This window comes from Nerophis ophidion, linkage group LG12 (assembly GCF_033978795.1).
Source record: "Nerophis ophidion isolate RoL-2023_Sa linkage group LG12, RoL_Noph_v1.0, whole genome shotgun sequence".
NCBI classification, from domain to species: Eukaryota; Metazoa; Chordata; class Actinopteri; order Syngnathiformes; family Syngnathidae; genus Nerophis; species Nerophis ophidion.
In genome coordinates, this window is record NC_084622.1 from 29,308,544 (window position 1) to 29,330,391 (window position 21,848).

The window sequence follows — 21,848 nt, forward strand, 5'->3', positions numbered from 1 at the left end:
GAAAAAAAAATAAAATCTTATTATTATTTTTAATTATAATTTTTTTAATCCATCCCAGCGGTCCTCACACCTCAGCACCAGTGACGTGCTGTCAAGGGAGGCAAGTGAGGCAGTGCCTCACTTGCCAACAGGTGGCTTAATCATGAGATGTTCCAAAACGAAGTAATAAAATAAAATAAGTTTAAATATTTCTCTTGGTTTATGCTTTCTATGGGATTTTGGTGTGGTTCCTGTATATTTTGATAATTTTCATGGTCAAAATCGTAGAAATTCCATGTTTCCTGTTCTAAACAATGCAGCAGATGAGAAGTGAGGCAGACACAGGCGGTGCCTCCACGGGCTACACACAGTGTGTATTGGGCATGCGAGAGATGGGGCGCATGCTTGTTGCCATGTGGAAAAGGCAGGTTGTGAGGCAGCAATTACCTCTGCCTCAAGGTAGGGGGCGATATATTGTTAACTTGCAGTTCAATGCCTCAGCAGTACTCTGACTCGCCACACTGGGAGAAGTGGGGGTGCTCAAGCTAGCAGACACAGATCTCTCCAGCGGAAGCCAGCATTTTTTTATTTTCTTTTTTTTAAAACTGTATTTATAAAAAACATGGTATTTTTATTAGAGTAAGCCAGCGTTTGTGGGTGTTTTTTGTCAGATGCAAAAATAGTGTTTAATTTCTTGGAATGAAATTGAATGAAATGAATGTTTCTGCCAATATGGAGGATTATATACATTATCCAAGATTAAACACTTCTCTAAACTGGACTTTAAGACAAAATGAATGCGATCATACAAAGTACGTTTTCATGGATCTATTGCTGCTTCAGATACAAATACAGAAAGGTAATATACACTCACAATACTTGATTTATTTTGTTAAAAGCAAATGGGACCAAAAAGTATTTAAGAACAACTTTATCAAATAGTTTTTGGACCCATTTATCATATCATGATATCATTATAATGTTTTTATGAAAGCAAATAACTCCCTTTTTTTCCTGTAACTCTAATTTGCAACCTGAATCAAACAAAACAAGAGCTGCACACATGAATTTAAGTAAAAAAAAAAAAAAAGTAAGTGTGCCTCACCTGGTGTTTAGTTCACTGCAGGTCACTGGTCGGCACTCAGGCCAGATACGGCCCACCAGTGTCCAAAATCCAGTCTGCGGGTAGTTCTGAGTCCCAGTGTCTGGTAATCTGCAATGAAACAGATAATATAATAAACAAATAATATATATAAATACATAAAAAAAAAAAAAAAAAAAATATATATATATTAACTAGCTTGCCAAAGATTGTAATACATCTATTAAAAGAAGACCTTCTTCAGTTTCCTTTAACTTGGACACACACATCTAAACTTTTGGCCATTAAAAGCCAGTCATTTCCAGGAGTTACAGTAGCTCACCTTCCGAGTAGCCTCTGATTTACTAATGTTTTCTAACGTTGTAAAAATGTGTGGAATAAATGTGAAATTTCAACGTTTCTGTCAACAAAGGTTTGCCTGGGACACATAATCATTTTGATAGTAGGCTGTTATAGCTAATATAGACACTTAAATCATGTTTTGCCTTCATCATAAGAAATATGTACGGTTTTTAATTTTTTGCGGCTCCAGACAGATTAGTTTTTTGTATTTTTGATTCAATTTGGCTCTTCAACGTTTTTGGTTGCCTACCCCTGGACTAGATGAATAATAAATGGGTTATACTTGTATAGCGCTTTTCTACCTTCAAGGCACTCAAAGCGCTTTGACACTATTTCCACATTCACCCATTCACACACTGATGGCGGGAGCTGCCATGCAAGGTGCTAACCACAACCCATCAGGAGGAAGGGTGAAGTGTCTTGCTCAAGGACACAACGGACGTGACTAGGGTGGTAGAATCTGGGGATCAAACCAGGAACCCTCAGGTTGCTGGCATGGCCACTCTCCCAAATGAGCCACGTCATCCCCGATGGACTATTTTCCGTCTTTGTAACCTCAGAAATACCTATTCGAAAGTGTCTTTTAAAGCAGAACAAGGCAAAGAGGAGTGTGACTTTGCTAAACAAGGCGTGTGAAAAAAATGTGTACTCTTGTGCAATACAGAGGTGGTATAGCTTGGTTGGTAGAGTGGCCGTGCCAGCAACTTGAGGGTTCCAGGTTCGATCCCCGCTTCCGCCATACTAGTCACTCCCTTTGTGTCCTTGGGTAAGACACTTTACCCACCTGCTCCCAGTGTCACCCACACTGGTTTAAATGTAACTTAGATATTGGGTTTTACTATGTAAAAGCGCTTTGAGTCACTAGAGAAAAGGCCTTTATAAATATAATTCACTTCACTTCATTAATACACTACTGTAGAGCGGTGGTCGGGAACCTTTTTGGCTGAGACAGCCAAGAAGCCAAATATTTTAAAATGTATTTGCTTAAGAGCCATATAATATATCTTTTTACACTGAACACATCTAAACGTGTGCATTTTTAAGTAAGACCAACATTTATAGAGTATAATAGGTCTCTTATACTTTGTAATAACATTGTTATTCTGAAGCTAACTGTGGAGGGGGCCTGGCCTGAGGGCCAGCAGTGAAGCGGGGTGTTGCCAGGATCGGCCTCGAAATCAGCGACAGGTGGGTAGATGGCCTACCTGGGCCTTGTTATCTGATCACCTGTCGCTCTGTTATAAGCAACAGCCAGGAGGAGAAACGGGGTTGGGGCTGGAGCCAGAGCGCGAGCAAGACAATTGCTTTAAAGCAACTGAGAGACTTTTTGAAAAATAAAACAATATTGTAACCCTGAAACAGGCTCTCATGTCGGTGCTTGGTGGTCTGAAGAACCCCCAGGAGGGCAAGCCCCACACTAACCAATAATAAATAAATAACTTCTTACCATTCACGCAACTTCTTGAACAGGTGCGGTAGTAAACGGATGGATGGATTAAAAATGCATGAGAATGTTTTATAATTTGAATTTAATTTTTAGCAATCTGATTACAAGCGGAATTATTCATTACTTAACGTGTCAAGCAATGTCTCAGATTTAGCCGAGAGCCAGATGAAGTCATCAAAAGAGCCACATCTGGCTCGCGAGCCATGGGTTCCCTACCCCTGCTGTAGAGTAATACCTCATCTTATGAGCTTAATTTTAATTAATTTTTTCCCTGACTCAAAACACTTGTATTTTCAAATCATCTTCCATTGAAATTAATATACATCAATTTAATTGGTGATTGCCTTCCCAAAAAACAGCACAACTTTTAGGTAAAAAAATATTGTCTGAAAATAGAATATAAAATATAACGTAAATTACATTAGTTTAAATTACATTGGAGAGTGGACCTCTAAGGTATCTCCATCAAGCTGCTTCTCTGTCAAACACACCATCAGCAGCTTTTCTGTATTTTCATGGATGATTGTTCGCCATTTAGATATAATTTTAACATTCTTGGTTGGTGTTAGACTCGTTCTGCTTCATTATGATGCAGACTAGCAGTGATGCGGAAGAATTACAGCCCCAACCGGGCAAAAAGGGCGTCACGGTGGCAGAGGGGTTAGTGCATTTACCTCACAATACGAAGGTCCTGAGTAGTCCTGGGTTCAATCCCGGGCTCGGGATCTTTCTGTGTGGAGTTTGCATGTTCTCCCCATGACTGCGTGGGTTCCTTCCGGGTACTCCGGCTTCCTCCCACTTCCAAAGACATGCACCTGGGAATAGGTTGGTTGGCAACACTAAATTGGCCCTAGTGTGTGAATGTGAGTGTGAATGTTGTCTGTCTATCTGTGTTGGCCCTGCGATGAAGTGGCGACTTGTCCAGGGTGTACCCTGCCTTCTGCCCGATTGTAGCTGAGATAGGCACCAGCGCCCCCCGCGACCCCAAACGGAATAAGCGGTAGAAAATGGATGGATGGACTTGGCGACACCCCGTGTCATGTTTCTAACTATTTCTTTCTTTATTCAATGAATGTCATCCACTTCTCCTTCTCAGTCATTCTCAATCAATTTCTTCCTTTTCATGGTTGGATTACAAAGTTATGTCGATCTCTAGCTATATGCTATTGCTAACAAGTGAGACCAGATGTTTTGGGGCCCATCCTATTGGGCTCACTGTAATATTTACTGCGCCAACTAATGGCGGGGATGCTTGTAACTCAGGTTTTTGCCTGCAACTTAAAGCATAACAATGAGCCGAGAGCCACCTCTATCTCAAAACATGTCTAAGTTGAGGTACCACTGTATATATACTGTAACTACATTTTCGATTATATTGTCTCTTGAGAAGCTTTTGTCTTCTGAAATTTGAGCGTGTTAATCACCTTAGTGAGATGGTGCTGAGGTGGTTGTTTGTGTACAGCAGGACGAGGAGGAACCAAGCACCGCCGCGACGCACATGGAAGTGCCAGAGCAGCCGAGAAGGCCTCCGAGTCCAGATCTCCTTCCAGAAGACGAGAGTGGCTCCCCCAAGGTAAGGATGCATATCTGAATATTACCCATCGTAAGGCACTAGATTCTTAATATCCATCCATAATTACAGTATATGTATTTTTTACCGTTGAGACACGACTGCATCAGTAAAATGTCCAAAGCCGGCAAAATCGTCACGGCGCTGTCCATCTGTTCCAGGAAGAGTGGCCTACTAACTAGCTGACAGATGGACAAAAAATCTCAAGTACAATTCACAACATTCTCCTCATCTTTAATAACATTTATTTCTGCTCTATACTTAGTTACTTTCAAATTGTATTAGGTCCTTGAATAATTATCAATGATCATCACCGTAATTGTTATGGTTACTTAGTGCTGTAGTAAAACGGCACGTATCTAAACTAAACATTTAGGTAGAGATTTTAATTACACTAATGTGAATTGGAACTATCAGGGGCAAACACTGATGACATCTATTAAACAAGACAAGAAACAAGGAATTAAACAGAGACGGGATTCAATTTAGCTCAATTGAGGAGAAACGCGTATACACTGTACCCTTGTACTGTGTCGTCCCACGCTCTGACAAAAGATTGTACGCCTCCTCTTTTATTTGGACTTTCCCTGATTACATGGCAACAGCTGTTTTTAAAGGAAGGGGGTCGTAAACAGCTGCTGCCTTTGGTCACAAAGCAGTTCAAAGAAAAGGTACCTGGAGGGGAGTTAGGTCCTACTTCATCTCTGCTTTGTACAGTTTTTGTAGACAAAATCTTCCTGTGGATTACACTACATCAAAGAATCCATCGCCTTCATGTCGCTTCCCATCTTACACAGTAGAGTTTTACAAGCCTTTTGCTTGGTAGGATCAAAGACAGTTTTTGTCCTCTCCTAGGGCGAGCTGAACTCAACATAACACAAAGTTTTGTGATAACTTGGATACAATTATTCTGACAGTAACCACGTCAGGATTGCTTATAAGAAATAAATGCACATTAATATGCAATAATGCCTTAAGATCCCGTTCCCAAATATGTCTCTACCTCAGGCCTGGCCAATTATTTTGACTCGGGGGGCCAAATTTTGAGAAAAAAAATGTTTCCGCGTGCCGGTATAATCTATTTTTAGGAACACTAATACAAAACCTCACAATGATGTCTGATTGAATGCTATAAAAAGTTATGACAGACCGCTTTAAAAATGGAATGGAATTTTAGATATTTTGTACTGAATGAGACACCCAGAATGGTAGATGAATATAAATAATATGGGTTTTACAATATTAACTCTGAATGATAAAACACTGAATATTGACAACATAGGAACGTCACACACCCTCTCGATCGATATGTTTTACAATCATGGTAAATGGTAAATGGGTTGTACTTGTATAGCGCTTTTCTACCCCTTTTTAAGGAGCCCAAAGCGCTTTGACAGTATTTCAACATTCGCCCATTCACACACACATTCACACACTGACGGTGGGAGCTGCCATGCAAGGCGCTCACCAGAACCCATCAGAAGCAAGGGTGAAGTGTCTTGCCCAAGGACACAACGGACGTGACTAGGATGGTAGAAGGTGGGGATTGAACCAGTAACCCTCAGATTGCTGGCACAGCCACTCTACCAACTTCGCCACGCCGTCCTCAATCAAGTGAAATGCAACAAAATTGCAACAAACACAGCAAAATATAAACACGAAGGGTAAAAAAAGAAACCCAACAACAATCTGACGCCTTAGAACTTTGTTGTAAAAATCTCCTTCCGCGTCTGTCCCTGACACCGTACTTCAGGCTGGCTGCTCTGAAAACCCTCTGTGGAAACGCTCCCCACCCACACTGCTTGGTGCCTCGCCTGAGCTGCTGTGATGCAGATTACCATAGTAACTAATTAGATTACCATAGCAACTAATATATCATGCAAAAGCGCATATTCCAACCATTGAAATACTTTGTATAGTTCAAGGATTACGCTCATTTGAAAACATGACTGCGCATCATAATGGCAGCTACAGTTTTCATTTTAAAGATTTAAAAAAATTATTTGGGAATGTCCGGTGGGGCAGATTGAAAAGCTTAACGGGCCGCATGTGGCCCCCGGGCCCTATTTTGCCCAGATATGCTCTATCTGCTGGTAATGAAAAAGGCTATATTTGGCTTTAAAGGCTTTAGAGCAGGGATCTCAAACTCAATTCACCAGGGGGCCACTGGATGCAGAGCCTGGGTGAGGCTGGGCCGCGAGAAAAGAAAATATTGCAGCGTCTCGGGAGAGTTAGTGCTGCAAGGGATATTTGTTCTGTTGTGTTTATGTTGTTTTACGGTGCGGATGTTCTCCCGAAATGAGTTTGTAATTGTTGTTTGGTGTGGTTTCACAGTGTGGCGCATATTTGTAACAGTGTTAAAGTTGTGTATATGGCCACCCTCAGTATGACCTGTATGGCTGTTGACCAAGTATGCCCTTTTCATGGGGTGCAAAGGCAGTGCCTTTAAGGTTTATTGGCACTCTGTACTTCTCCCTACGTCGGTGAACCACTCTGTACAGCGGTGTTTTGAAAAGTCATAAATTTTACTGTTTGAAACTGATACCGATAATTTCCGATATTAAAGCCTTTATCGGCCGATAATATCGGCAGTCCGATATTATCGGACATCTGTACAAATAACGGTTTGAATTGGTCCAGGTTATCGGGGACTGTTATTACTGACGGACAGATGTCGCGGTGTGACTGCAGCCGGGCACGTAAGAAAACCCTTGTCTCAATGGCAACCTCTCTGTCGCTTCCACTCATTTGCCGATTTTCCACAAACACAGGAGTAGGCAACCCAGAACGTTGAAAGAGCCATTTTGGAGCCAAATAACACAACGCTATCAAGCGGCATTCATATAAAACTCGCGGGCTGCACTATCATGAGACTTTCATATTAAGGTGAGGGCCGCAAAATACCGTCTCACGAGCCGCAATTGGCCCGCAGGCCGTGTGTCTGAGACTCCTGCTTTAGAGCGACAAGATTACCGAAATTTCACCAACAATGTAATTTTTTCCTCCTGAAAAGGAATCTGGCTGTCATTTCTAATATCAATTAGTGTGAAAAAAATAATTATTAGTAGATAATTACTGTACTTGGTACGCCCTATTACCCCCTCTTGGTGTGACGTCATCTACAGAACTACAGCCCATTTAAGTTAAGTTAAAGTACCAATGATTGTCACACACACTAGGTGTGGCGAAATTTGTCCTCTGCATTAGACCCATCCCCTTGTTCACCCCCTGGGAGGTGAGGGGAGCAGTGAGCAGCAGCGTTGGCCGCGCCCGGGAATTATTTTTGGTGATTTAACCCCCACTTGATGCTGAGTGCCAAGCAGGGAGGTAATGGGCCCCATTTGTATAGTCTTTGGTATGACTCGGCCGGGGTTTGAACTCACAACTTACCGATCTCAGGGCGGACACTCTAACCACTAGGCCACTGAGTAGGTGGCCGAGTAGTTTCCCAGCATATACAGTGTTGATAGAAGCATGTAAAACTATTATTTTGATCACTTAATTGCATGTTGTTGTCGACCTGATCTATGATTACCGTACTTCAAAACTGATATGATTGATTAACATTATGAGCAAAAAAGAAATATAAAAACATTGCCATTGCCGGACTTCCCTGCTCTTCCAACAACACCATAGCCTGGTGTTTCCTAATTTTTCCAGGATTTCCTCAAGGATCTTTAAGGTAAACATCAGTAGAAGAGGATGCCTAATAAAAAAATATTGGCGGCTTACTTTCTTTTTCTCTCTCTTGAGAGACTCCCCTCGAGGGTGCTCCTGATTTTCGGGATCACATTTGGCTTAAGTCTTTTAAAAATGTTTCCATCCATACTCAGACCAAAACCCCTCTTCTTCAAAGTGAAAATCATTAAAGCGATCGCTCCAAATTACACTCCTCCCGCTTGGTTCGTCCTATTTTGTGTGAGTCAATTTGACTGGAGAGGTTCATACGTATCGCGATTCGGGATGAAGATGCTACCAAAACACACACTACACAATATGAAATGGCCTAAAGTCTTCTGTAGGTGACGTCAGCAAGCTGATGCATTTTGCATTTTGCAACTAAATGTGGGCATTCCAAAATGTGCCAGTAAAATCACTATTGTCCCTATTTTGGGGGAATTTTACCTGTATATGTAATTTTTAGGTCCAGAACTATGAAATAATTGCTAATGTTGACAGCATTAGAAGGGTCTTTTAAACAACATACAGTATTATTTTATGTTGATTCATGATATTTGAGCTATTATTGTCTTTAAATCATCCGTCAATTGGCAGAAAGTGTTTGTTTCAATACCAGTTTATATAACAGATAATGTAATATATTTTTTTTCTGTATTACAAAACCCAAAAGCAGTGAAGTTGGCATGTTGTGTAATTCATATATAAAAACAGAATACAATGATTTGCAAATCCTTTTCAACTTACCGTATTTCCTTGAATTGCCGCCGGGGCACTAATTAATTTAAAACCTCGTCTCACTCCTGCGCTTACCAAAGGCATGCGGTAAAAGTAAGCATGCGCTAATTATTTTAAAACCTCTTCTCACTCCGGTACTTACCAAAGGCATGCAGTAAAAAATTGAGTGTGATGTAAGCTTGGAACTTAAATCCTACTGAATAGCTCTTAATCGTCTTCCCTTTATGCGATTTCAAATTACCGGTATTGAAATCAGCCTCCTCCATTTTGAAAATGATGACAGGGCAAGTGTCACTCGTGACGTCACAAGTTTGACCAGGCGGAAATACTAAGCATGCGCTAATTATTTTGCCAAGCGAGTTTGACCCGGCTAGGTTGATTGGCAACACTAAATTGGCCCAAGTATGTGAATGTGAGTGTGAATGTTGTCTGTCTATCCGTGTTGGCCCTGCGATGAGGTGGCGACTTGTCCAGGGTGTACCCCGCCTTCCGCCCGATTGTAGCTGACATAGGCGCCGGCGCCCCCCGCGACCCCAAAAGGGAATAAGCGGTAGAAAATGGATGGATGGATGTAGTTTGACCTGGCAATAATTCAAGGCAGGCGCATACTATATGCCCTGCGGCAATTCAAGGAAATACGGTATATTCCATTGAATAGACTGCAAAGACAAGATATTTAATGTTCAAACTGGGAAACTTATTTTATTTTTTTTTGCAAATAATCATTAACTTAGAATTTAATGGCAACAACACATTGCAAAAAAGTTGGCACAGGGGCATTTTTACCACTGTGTTACATGGCCTTTCCTTTTAACAACAATTTTGAGGAGACAAAGGCTGAAGCTTTTCAGGTGGAATTCCACTTTTTCCACTTTGCGTCAGTCCATCTTAGATGAGCTCGGGCCCAGCCAAGCCAGCTGCGTTTCTGGGTCTTGTTGATAAATGTGGTGATATGCTTCACACACTGATGTCGCTTTTTGAGGCAGTACCACATGAAGGATCCAAGGTCACGGGCATTCAATGTTACGTGCAGTGATTTCTCCAGATCCTCTGAACTTTTTGATGATATTACAAACCGTAGATGGTAAAATCCCTAAATTCCTTGCAATAGCTCGTTAAGAAATGTTGTTCTTGAACTGTTGGACCTTTTGCCCACCCATTTGTTCACAAAGTGGTGACCCTCGCCCCATTCTTGTTTGTGAATGACCGAGCATATCATGGAAGCTGCTTTTATACCCGATCATGGCACCCAACTGTTACCAAATAGGTTGTTCACCCGTGGTATGTTCCAAATAAGTGTTAGATGAGCGTTCCTCAACTTTCCCAGTGTTTTTTGCCACTTGTGCCAGCTTTTTTGAAACTTTTTGCAGGCATCAAATTCCAAATGAGCTAATATTTGCAAAAAATATCAAAGTTTCTCAGTTCGAACAACTTGTCTTTGCAGACTATTCAATTGAATATAGGTTGAAAAGGATTTGCAAATCATTGTATTCTGTTTTTATTTACGATTGACACAAGGTGCCAACTTCACTGGTTTTGGGGTTTATGTTTAACACTGGTCTCCTATAAATACATCTAGCTCAAAACTAACATTCCATTTTCTGAAAACAGTAGCACACTTTGTCATGCAGAGGACTCCTTCCATTTACAATTTATTCCATATCTTTGGAGGACTTTGACCAGTGTTTTTGCAGTAGATCCTTAAAAACATGACCTTTGTTGAGTAGATCTGGTGTTCCTTGTATGACTGATTGAGTTGCTTTAGAATCTAATAATAATTTCTTTTTTTCAAAAAGACACAAGAATCAGCTTCCTTTCCCAGTTTTGAAGACGGTAAGCGTTTCAGAATAATTGACTAATGTGTGTATTGGACACACATTTAAAGTTGTATAGTGTACGCTTATTTCCTGTGTCACCAAGTCCCAGGTCCTTGTGAGCCAGAAGATCTTATTGATGGGATCATCTTTGCTGCCAACTACCTTGGCTGCACTCAGGTGCTGTCTGATAAGAACCCTTCCAAGACTGTCCGCATGTCGCAGGCCCAAGAAGCCGTTAGTCGCATCAAGGTAAGGGACTTCATGTAGTGCTTAATGCCATACTTGCCAACCTTGAGACTTTCGGGAAGTGGGGGGGCGTGGTCAGGGGTGGGGAGGGGTGTGTGTTTGGGGGCGTGGTTAAGAGGGGAGGAGTATATTTACAGCTGTTGTGTGCGCAGTTGTGCACTGCACTTTCTAAAAGCCGTGGCTGTTATTTTCACATATGCATGATTGATTGATTGATTGAAACTTTTATTAGTAGATTGCACAGTACGGTACATATCCCGTACAATTGACCACTAAATGGTAACACCGCAATAAGTTTTTCAACTTGTTTAAGTCGAGGTCCACGTTAATCAATTCACGGTACAAATATATACTATCAGCGTGGCGCAGTGGCGCAGTGGGAGAGTGGCCGTGCGCAACCCGAGGGTCACTGGTTCAAATCCCACCTAGAACCAACCTCGTCACGTCCGTTGTGTACTGAGCAAGACACTTCACCCTTGCTCCTGATGGGTGCTAGTTGGCGCCTTGCATGGCAGCTCCCTCCATCAGTGTGTGAATGTGTGTGTGAATGAGTAAATGTGGAAGTAGTGTCAAAGCGCTTTGAGTACCTTGAAGGTAGAAAAGCACTATACAAGTACAACCCATTTATCATTTATTTATCAGCATAAAACAGTCATCACACAAGTTAATCATCATAGTATATACAGTACATTGAATTATTTACATCCGGGGGGTGGGATGAGGAGCTTTGGTTGATATCAGTACTTCAGTCTTCAACAATTGCATCAACAGAGAAATGGACATTGAAACAGTGTAGGTCTTACTTAGTAGGATATATACAGCGAGCAGAGAATATAGTGAGTTCACATAGCATAAGAACAAGTTTATACATTAGAAATACATTCGATTATTTACATTAGGTTATTTACAATCCGGGGAGATGGGATGTGAATGGAGGAGGATTAGTAAAGGGTTGAAGTTGCCTGGAGGTGTTTTGGTGCATGTAGAGTAGATGGCATATTGTCCTGTTTAAGAGTGTCACATGCTGTTTACGGCAGACGAACTGCTTTAGGGTAGACATAAATGTGACTGCTGTTGTTGTGTGTTGTTACTGCGCTGGAAGTACGTTAATGAAACTGCCTAACAATAAACCCACATAAGAAACCAAGAACTCGCCCTCGATCATTCTACAGTTATAACGTCATTGGGCAAACATGCTCTTTATACACGTCACTCAGGTCCGCACGGAGCTGGAGGGGGCGTGGCCTCCGGCTCCGCCTGAATTTCGGGAGATTTTTTGGGAGAAAATTTGTCCCGGGAGGTTTTCGGGAGAGGCGCTGAATTTTAGGGAGTCTCCCGGAAAATCCGGGAGGGTTGGCAAGTATGGCTTAAAGCAGGGATTCTCAAAGGCACTCTAAGAGGTACTTGGGAATTAAAAAAACAATGGCATGCAATTAATGGCAAAAAATGTGCACATTAATCATGTATAAATGCAGATTAACTATGCAATAATCTCATGATCCTTGACCTTAACTTGTCAATGGTTCCATAAAAGATGGCACATGTTCTAAACCAGGCGTGTCAAACTCATTTTCATTTATGTTCACATCGCGGTTATGGTTGCCCTCAGAGGCCCGAAATTAACAGTGAATAATTAACAGTATGAATATAAATGCATACGTTTAAAACATGTGTATTGTCTGCTTTTTTTTTACATACTCTGTACAAAACCAAATCTTTAGATTATACTGTATAACAGTGGTTCTCAATCTTTTTTCAGTGATGTGCCTTCTGTGAATATTTTTTTTAATTCAAGTACTCCCTAATCAGAGCAAAGCATTTTTGGTTGAAAGAAAAAGAGATAAAGAAGTAAAATACAGCACTATGTCATCAGTTTCTGATTTGTTAAATTGTATAACAGTGCAAAATATTGCTCTTTTGTAGTGATCTTTCTTGAACTTTTTGAAAAAAAAATAAAATAAAAATAACTAAAAACTTGTTGAAAAATAAACAAGTGATTCAATTATAAATAAAGATTTCTACACATAGAAGTAATCAGCAACTTAAAGTGCCCTCTTTGGGGATTGTAATAGAGATCCATCTGGCTTCATGAACTCTATTCTAAACATTTCTTCAGAAAAAGAAAAAATCTTTAACATCAATATTTATGGAACATGTCCACAAAAAAATCTAGCTGTCAACACTGAATTTTGCATTGTTGCATTTCTTATCACAGTTTATGAACTTGCATTCATATTTTGTTGAAGTATTATTCAATAAATATATTTATAAAGGATTTTTTTTATTATTTTTAGAATATTTAAAAAAAATCTCACGTACCCCTTGGCATACCTGGGAGCAGGTGGGTATAGTGTCTTGCCCAAGGACACAACGGCAGTGACTAGGATGGCTAAAATCGGGAATCGAACCTGGAACCCTCAAGTTGCTGGCCCGGCCACTCTACCAACCGAGCTATGCCGTTGTATAATAAATGTATTGTAATACATTTATTAAGAAAAGATAAGGTACACGCAGGATAAGCATACACACAAACATATTAAACAGTGGGCTGTCTAATAATTGGGAAGGTTTGTGTCATGTTTGTCCTCAAACAAAAACATACTAAAACAAAAACATAATTTTTTCCCCCATCTTTTTCCATTTTCAATCCTTTTTTAAAAATGCTCCAGGGAGCCACTAGGGCGGCACTAAAGAGCCGCTGGTAGCTGACCCCCGGATTAGGGGGTGCTTAGCTGAAAAAACGATTGACAACCTCTGATTTAGAGTGTAGTTTTAATAAAAATGATTTAAAGTGACGTGTCTTCACCACATGATAGCGCTGTTACCTTTCCCCCCTCTTACTCAAATGTACTTGTTTTTATTCATGTGAAAAGAGCCAGGATGAAGAATCTCAAATTATAACAGAAGTGGACCTGTTCATCTCCACTAAAGCTGTCAAAGTGCTGAATGCGGACACACAGGTGAGGGTGACAGCACGTGTGTGTGTCGTGTTCGTCAATAACGCCGACGAGACTCTTGTTGTACCTGCAGGAGACGATGATGGACAGCACCTTGCGGACTATTTCTTACATCGCTGACATCGGAAGCATCGTAGTTCTGATGGCCCGCAGACGCTTGTCTCAGGCCTCGTCGCTGGAGGATTTCTCTGAACCTGTGGAGTCCGGCGGTGAAGGGAGTAGTCAGTATGGGATGATCTGCTACGTCTTTGAGTCGGAAGACGTAAGTATGACACTCTTAGTTCCTTCTGAAATGCCATTTTATCAGAACGTTTTGGACTGTTGACTGGAAAATGTTATAGCTTGGAATAGTTTGGTGTGAAAGACCTGTCAGTGTCGTTAAGAACCTTTGGGGTTGAACTAGACCAATCCAATCCAATCCAATCCACTTTATTTATATAGCACATTTAAACAACAATAATGTTTCCAAAGTGCTGCACAGCCATGTTAAAAACAATTGTAAAAAAAAAAAAAAAAAAAGATAAATAAAATAAAATAAAATAAAAAAGTATATATATATATATATATATTATGCTCCACCAATGACTGAATAAAACAAAACATAAATAAATATATAACCAATAAAAACAATATAAAAACAAATATGATTAAAAACTATTTTAAAGGGTAAAATCAATTAAAACAGTGAAATAGAAATCAAAGTGTATAAAAAACACAGAGGACAACAGAGAACAGAGGACCACACAACTCACGTAGTGTTAAAAGCCAAAGAATAAAAGTGGGTCTTAAGACGAGACTTAAAACACTCCACTGTGGAAGCAGTTTGAACATGGAGGGGCAGAGTGTTCCAGAGCTTAGGGCCGACCACAGAGAAGGCCCTGTCTCCCCTGGTCTTAAGTCTAGTCTTGGGCACCACGAGCTGGAGCTGGCTCTCGGACCTCAGAGCGCGCGCAGGAATGTAAATTTGGATGAGGTCCGAGATATATTGAGGTGCCAGTCCATGTAAAGATTTAAAAACAAACAGCAATGTTTTAAAATCAATTCTAAAATGAACAGGGAGCCAGTGCAAACTCTGAAGAATTGGGGTTATATGCTGGCGTTTCCTGGCCCCTGGAAAGGCGTCTTAACCAGTGGCGGGCCATGCGTTTCCCACCTAGGCCTTCAGTGATGTCCTGTGTCCAATAATTACCTCTCAAAATACCATAATTTATGTCACCGCATGACCATTGCTGGAGAAATACTACAGAAACACATTTACTGGGCATTGATCCACATCAACAGTGTATAAAACAGGTTATTTTCTGGCTCATTTAAAAAATCAATAAACCCGCATCAGCAATTAAAACATATCTTATGTGGTACTGTCAAAATTTAAATTGCAAAAAACATATTAAACATGAAAAAACAAATAAATAAAATATCTGAACTCACAATTTGTAGAACCCATTCAAGTTTCCGGGGTTGGCCGACATGGTCTCACAAGATGTAGTTTGTCTTTAAATATCCTTCATGAAAATGACCTTGCAAATATATGTGTTGTCTTGTCTAATCATAAAATATGCAGATGAGGCATGTTGGCTGAGTTCTTAAAGTTTACTCATCAGCGTGCTCATCAAAAACATCCCGCTGCCGGCATGGCTAAATGGGGCTACTGCGCATGCACTTCACTACTGGGTAATGAAGTTCTTATGTTACCTATCTCATAACATCACTATATATGTCTGACTTAGGCCATCTAGAAGGCCTTACTGACAACAACTCGTGATCTGATTGGCTATCCCAACTGTCTATCAACTGTATGTGTCCGTTCCCTTACAGTGCACGGACGCCTGCATTATTGATTATGAAGGCTCTAGGCAGATTTTGTACAACATGGCAACATAAACTAGCTGATTTCTGATTGGATAAAAACTCTATAACCTAAAAACAACAGTGCTGGAAGGAGCATAACATGCCATGAAGAGAATATGAATACTTTTAAATATTTAGGGGAAGTAAATAAAAAAAGTACTTTTATCTTTAATTATGAGAAGGCCTTGCTGGCCTTGATGACACACCACTAGTCTTAACGTAATCCAGGTGAAGGACCCCCAAATTTATGGAGGAGGGACGCCCTATTTATATATCTTGGAAAAAAAACAACTTGGTGTTTGATTTTAAACTGGTTATAATGGTACAAGGTACCATTATAACCAGAGCTTTAGTGATAGCGGGGGTGTATATTGTAGCGTCCCGGAAGAGTTAGTGCTGCAACGGTTTCTGGGTATTTGTTCTGTTGTGTTTATGTTGCATTAAGGTGCGGATGTTCTTCCAAAATGTGTTTGTCATTCTTGTTTGGTGTGTGTTCACAGTGTGGCCCATATTTGTAACAGTGTTAAAGTTGTTTAAACGCCCACCCTCAGTGTGACCTGTATGGCTTTTAGCCAAGTATGCATGGCATTCACTTATGTGTGTATAAAAGCCGCATATATTATGTGACTGAGCCGGCACGCTGTTTGTATGGAGGAAAAGCGGACGTGATGGCAGGTTGTAGAGGACGGTAAAGGCAGTGCCTTTAAGGCATGCTCTAATATTGGTGTCCGGGTGAAAATTCGGGAGAATGGTTGCCCCAGGAGATTTTCGGGAGGGCACTGAAATTCGGGAGTCTCCTGGGAAAATCGGGAGGGTTTGCAAGCATGTCATGGTGCAGCCTACACATGTCTTTTATGTTTAACTGCCATCTACTGGTCACAGTTATCATTACGCCATGTACCAAATAAAATGGCTTCAAGGTGGGTGAGCCCAACCAAAATTATTCCTTACATTAAGCGCACCGGGTTCCAAGGCGCACTGTCGAGTTTTGAGAAAAAAAAAAAAGGATTTTTAGTGCGCCTAATAGCCTGGAAAATACGGTCATAAAAAACTTCAATCAACACAATATTTTACGACCCTCCCTTAGCACTTTCACAGAACCACCCCGTTGAAGACCTCTGGACTAGTTAAAAACGCCAACTTCTTGGTCAAAGCTGTTATAGCTGCAACATCATGTTTTCTTCCACAGTCACTTATTTCCCTGTGGTGTTTTTTTATTTTCTTCTTTTCGGGCTGTTGTGATGTGGATGCCCCTTTTTGCTGAGTCGTCCTTTTTCCTTTCTTACAGGCCCAGCTCATCGCACAGTCCATTGGTCAGGCGTTCAGCGTGGCCTACAGAGAGTTCCTGCGAGCCAACGGCATCAACCCCACAGACTTAAGCCAGAAACAATACAGCGACATAATCAACTCCCAGGAAATGTACCACGACGACCTGGTGCATTTCTCAAACTCCGACAACTGCAAAGAGGTGTGGCCAAGAGAGACGCTCTTCAAGTGTCAAACCTCACGTGGCTGAAATACGTCAAAACACATCTTGTGTGTTGTAGTTGTGTGTGGAGAAACAGAAAGGCGAGAACCTCGGGGTTGTGATTGTCGAGTCCGGCTGGGGCTCCATTCTGCCCACCGTCATCCTGGCCGGCATGCTGAACAGCGGCCCGGCGGCTCGTTCTGGAAAACTCAGCGTCGGTGATCAGATTATGTCCATCAATGACACCAGCTTGGTGGGGCTGCCATTGGCCACCTGTCAGGGCATCATCAAGGTACCACATGATGCATGTTTGGGACATTTGTTGTATAATGTAGCTGATCTTCCTCTTATTTGATCCAGAAATGTACAAATTCAGCAATTTTTACCGAGGAAAATGTTAAAAATATATTGGAATCTCAGTCGGGTAGTTAGCATGTTGGCCTCACAGTCAGGGGATTGAATCAACAGCGTCTCTTCTCGTTGCAGCCAAATAAGCACAGTTTGCTTTTCATGACGCCATTAATCAATTCCACTCCGGGTGCAGCTATTTATTATTTTAGTAATCGAGGAATCAATCGATTAATTTGTTCGATTAATCGAGTAATAGAATAAAACCTCAATGCGCCTTTTAGTACACAAGGATTTTCTAGTTACCTTTCTTGTTTCTTCTTATGGGGTAGCGCGGTGGTACAGGGGCTAGTGCATGTGCCTCACAATACAAAGGTCATGAGTTCAATCCTGGGATCGGGATCTTTCTCTGTGGAGTTTGCATGTTCTCCCCGTGACTGCGCGGGTTTCCTCCGGGTACTCCGGCTTCCTCCCACCTCCAAAGACATGCACCTGGGGATAGGTTGATTGGCAACACTAAATGGTCCCTAGTGTGTGAATGTGGGTGTGAATGTTGTCTGTCTATCTGTGTTGGCCCTGTGATGAGGTGGCGACTTGTCCAGGGTGTACCGCACTTTCCGCCTGAATACAGCTGAGATAGGCTCCAAAACCCCCCATCACCCCGAAAGGGACAAGCGGTAGAAAATGCATGACGGATGTTTCTTCTTATAAATGCACGTAATTTTGTAAATGCACTTTTACCATTGGAGCGTCACTATATGTTACTTATATTTGAGGAAAAAAGTAAAAAAAAATTAAAATGTGTAGCCTAAAACCAGGTTATTGATATTAAACGACTAAAATAAAAAAAATTAAAACCTTTCTGATAAAGTATGATAAATTAAGTGACAATGTATCCAATAATTTAACACAACTGGAGGAATGGTGTTTGATTTCTCCACAAACAGCTCGTTAGCATCACCATGCAAACTGTAGATGCTAACATGTCCTCACATGTGTTTCAACAAAACATTTGTTTTGCTAGTAAAACTGACTGTGTTAGCTACCAAAATAGACTTTGACCTTGTTTCTGTTTGTTTGCTGCTCTTAAGTAATGCTAGATGCTTCCTGGTAATGTGCTGCTTTATTCATGTAGTGATATCGTAAAATGCCAGCTCTGTTTGACACTGTAAACATTTCACTATAATCTCTTGACTTTTTCAGTTTGAAATGATCGCAAAACTTTGCTCGTCTTCTTTGGGCCCTTTGCTCTCTTTCCACCTCCTTGTTATTTTTCTTCAAGACATCTCTCCTGGTATTCTTGAATAATGATGGATGCTTTCTGGTAATGTGCTGCATTATTCATGTAGTGATATTATTAAATGCCAGCTCTGTTTGACACAGCAAACTTTTTACTACGTCTTGACTTTTTCAATTTGAAATTATCACAAAAACTCCCTTTGCTCCCTTTGCACCTTCCTGTTGTTTTCTTCGAGACTTCTCTCTTGGTACTCTTAAATAATTATTTATGCTTTCTGGTAATGTGCTGCATTATACAAGTAGTGATTTCGTACATTTTTTTCCTAATTAAATTAATCGATAAATCGTTCTACCAATTTTTGAAACCTAATACTTATTTGTCATTCAATCCACATACATATATCTCCTAAAAAAACAGCTCCAATGTTATGTGCATTGTTTTCCAGGGTCTGAAGAATCAGCTAAAAGTAAAGCTGAGTATCGTAAGCTGCCCACCTGTCACCACTGTCCTCATCAAGCGGCCTGACCTTAAATTCCAGCTTGGCTTCAGTGTTCAAAATGGCATTGTGAGTTTTCAAATTAACTGGATGATGGGACAATCATACACACAATTTATCATAATTTATTTTTATTTTTTAGATCTGCAGCCTTATGCGAGGCGGCATCGCTGAGAGAGGCGGTGTTCGCGTCGGACACAGGATCATTGAAATTAACGGTCAAAGCGTGGTTGCCATGGCACATGAGAAGATCGTACAAACTTTGTCTGTGTCAGTGGGTGAGGTAAGAGATTGTCGTCACATTACAATGTGCAATATCGACAGCGACTTTAAAACGGGTGTAATGTGCTCCTGCCCTCTGGTCCTCGTCAGCAAGCATCCAGCTGAGATTTGTAATAATTGTAGAGTTGTAATATTCTTTTTGAAAAGGCCAAGGAGCATTAGTCTGAACAACAGCACCTCTACGTTGGGCGGGGAGAGAAACGGGCAGACTTTGGCTACTTTTACCTATTTTTGTGATATTTTGATTTTGCGGGATAAAAGTAAGCTCAAAATCAAAAATTAAACCCACATTTTTTTATAGACTTTGTTGGTTTAAAATCTTGTCATTATGGTAAACGTGTCTATTCTGTTCTTCAGAGCTTATAACTAAAACCTCTGTTTTTAGTCACTGCCATCTATAACTTGATGTCTACAATGCAGTTGAAAAGGAGATCTATTGGTCATGTGTCATCGGGAGACACGGCAATGTACAAACCCCATTTCCATATGAGCTGGGAAATTGTGTTAGACGGAAATATAAACGGAATACAATGATTTGCAAATCATTTTCAACCCATATTCAGTTGAATATGCTACAAAGACAACATATTTGATGTTCAAACTGATAAACATTTTTATTTTTTGCAAATAATCATTATCTTTAGAATTTGATGCCAGCAATACGTGACAAAGAAGTTGGGAAAGGTGGCAATAAATACTGATAAAGTTGAGGAATGCTCATCAAACACTTATTTGGAACATCCCACAGGTTTGCAAGGTAATTGGGAACAGGTGGTTGCCATTATTGGGTATAAAAACAGCTTCCCAAAAAATGCTCAGTCTTTCACAAAAAAGGATGGGGCGAGGTACACCCCTTTGTCCACAACTGCATGAGCAAATAGTCAAACAGTTTAAGAACAACGTTTCTCAAAGTGCAATTGCAAGAAATGTAGGGATTTCAACATCTACAGTCCATAATATCATCAAAAGGTTCAGAGAATCTGGAGGAATCACTCCACGTAAGCGGCATGGCCGGAAACCAACATTGAATGACCTTGACCTTGATCCCTCAGACGGCACTGTATCAAAAACCAACATCAATCTCTAAAGGATATCACCACATGGACTTAGGAACCCTTCAAAAAACCACTGTCACTAAATACAGTTTGTCGCTACATCTGTAAATTCAAGTTAAAGCTCTACTATGCAAAGCAAAAGCCATTTATCAACAACATCCAGAAACGCCGCCGGCTTTTCTGGGCCCGAGTTCATCTAAGATGGACTGATGCAAAGTGGAAAAGTGTTCTGTGGTCTGACGAGTCCACATTTCAAATTGTTTTTGGAAATATTCGACATCGTGTCATCTGGACCAAAGGGCAAGCGAACCATCCAGACTGTTATTGACGCAAAGTTCAAAAGCCAGCATCTGTGATGGTATGGGGGTGCATTAGTGCCCAAGGCATGGGTAACTTACACATCTGTGAAGGCACCGTTAATGCTGAAAGGTACATACAGGTTTTGGAACAACAAATGGTGCCATCTAGCGCTGTCTTTTTCATAGACGCCCTTTCTTATTTCAGCAAGACAATGTAAAAAAAAGAGTGCGGGTACTTTCCTGGCCCGCCTGCAATCCAGACCTGTCTCCAATCGAAAATGTGTGGCGCATTATGAAGCGTAAAATATGACAGCGGAGACCCCGGACTGTTGAACGACTGAAGTTCTACATAAAACAAGAATGGGAAAGAATTTCACTGTCAAAGCTTCAACAAGTAGTTTCCTCAGTTCCCAAACGTTTATTGAGTGTGGTTAAAAGAAAACGTGATGTAACACAGTGGTGAACGTGCCCTTTCCCAACTACTTTGGCACGTGTTGCAGCCATGAAATACAAAGCGAATTATTATTTGCAAAAAAAAACAAAGTTTATGAGTTTGAACATCAAATATCTTGTCTTTGTAGTGCATTCATTTGAATATGGGTTGAAAAGGATTTGCAAATCATTGTATTCCGTTTATATTTACATCTAACACAATTTCCCAACTCATATGGAAACAGGGTTTGTACAACTGTACATCATCAGTGTAACTGCAGAAACTGATGCCGTGTCTCCTGACTACATCCCCAAGAGGCAGCATATAAAAGAATAAGAGCTAAAATTGAGCCTTGAACTAACCCACTTTTTATCTCATCGGTTCCTGAGGAACATGCATCCATACCCACATGAAAACATCTGTACATCGGTAGTTAAAAAAAATAACAGAGAGGCCCACCAGTTGTCTAAGTCTATTTATGTGATGGTCTACATCAGGCC

The 21,848-nt window shown here is 40.7% G+C and overlaps 1 protein-coding gene across 4 annotated transcripts in view; it reads left to right on the plus strand.

The window, feature by feature from the left end:
* Positions 1-21,848, plus strand: part of LOC133563274 (amyloid-beta A4 precursor protein-binding family A member 2-like) — a 48,709-nt gene that overhangs the window by 20,523 nt on the left and 6,338 nt on the right. For 2 of the 4 annotated variants that reach the window (XM_061917311.1, XM_061917312.1), the window contains exons 3-11: positions 4,333-4,443; positions 10,653-10,689; positions 10,777-10,922; positions 13,793-13,879; positions 13,950-14,138; positions 17,016-17,195; positions 17,275-17,487; positions 19,229-19,348; positions 19,422-19,562. In XM_061917311.1, the coding sequence (XP_061773295.1) occupies positions 4,333-4,443; positions 10,653-10,689; positions 10,777-10,922; positions 13,793-13,879; positions 13,950-14,138; positions 17,016-17,195; positions 17,275-17,487; positions 19,229-19,348; positions 19,422-19,562 (1,224 nt within the window). The remainder of the gene's footprint in view (positions 1-4,332; positions 4,444-10,652; positions 10,690-10,776; positions 10,923-13,792; positions 13,880-13,949; positions 14,139-17,015; positions 17,196-17,274; positions 17,488-19,228; positions 19,349-19,421; positions 19,563-21,848) is intronic. The other 2 variants (XM_061917313.1, XM_061917314.1) reach the window with 2 other exon arrangements.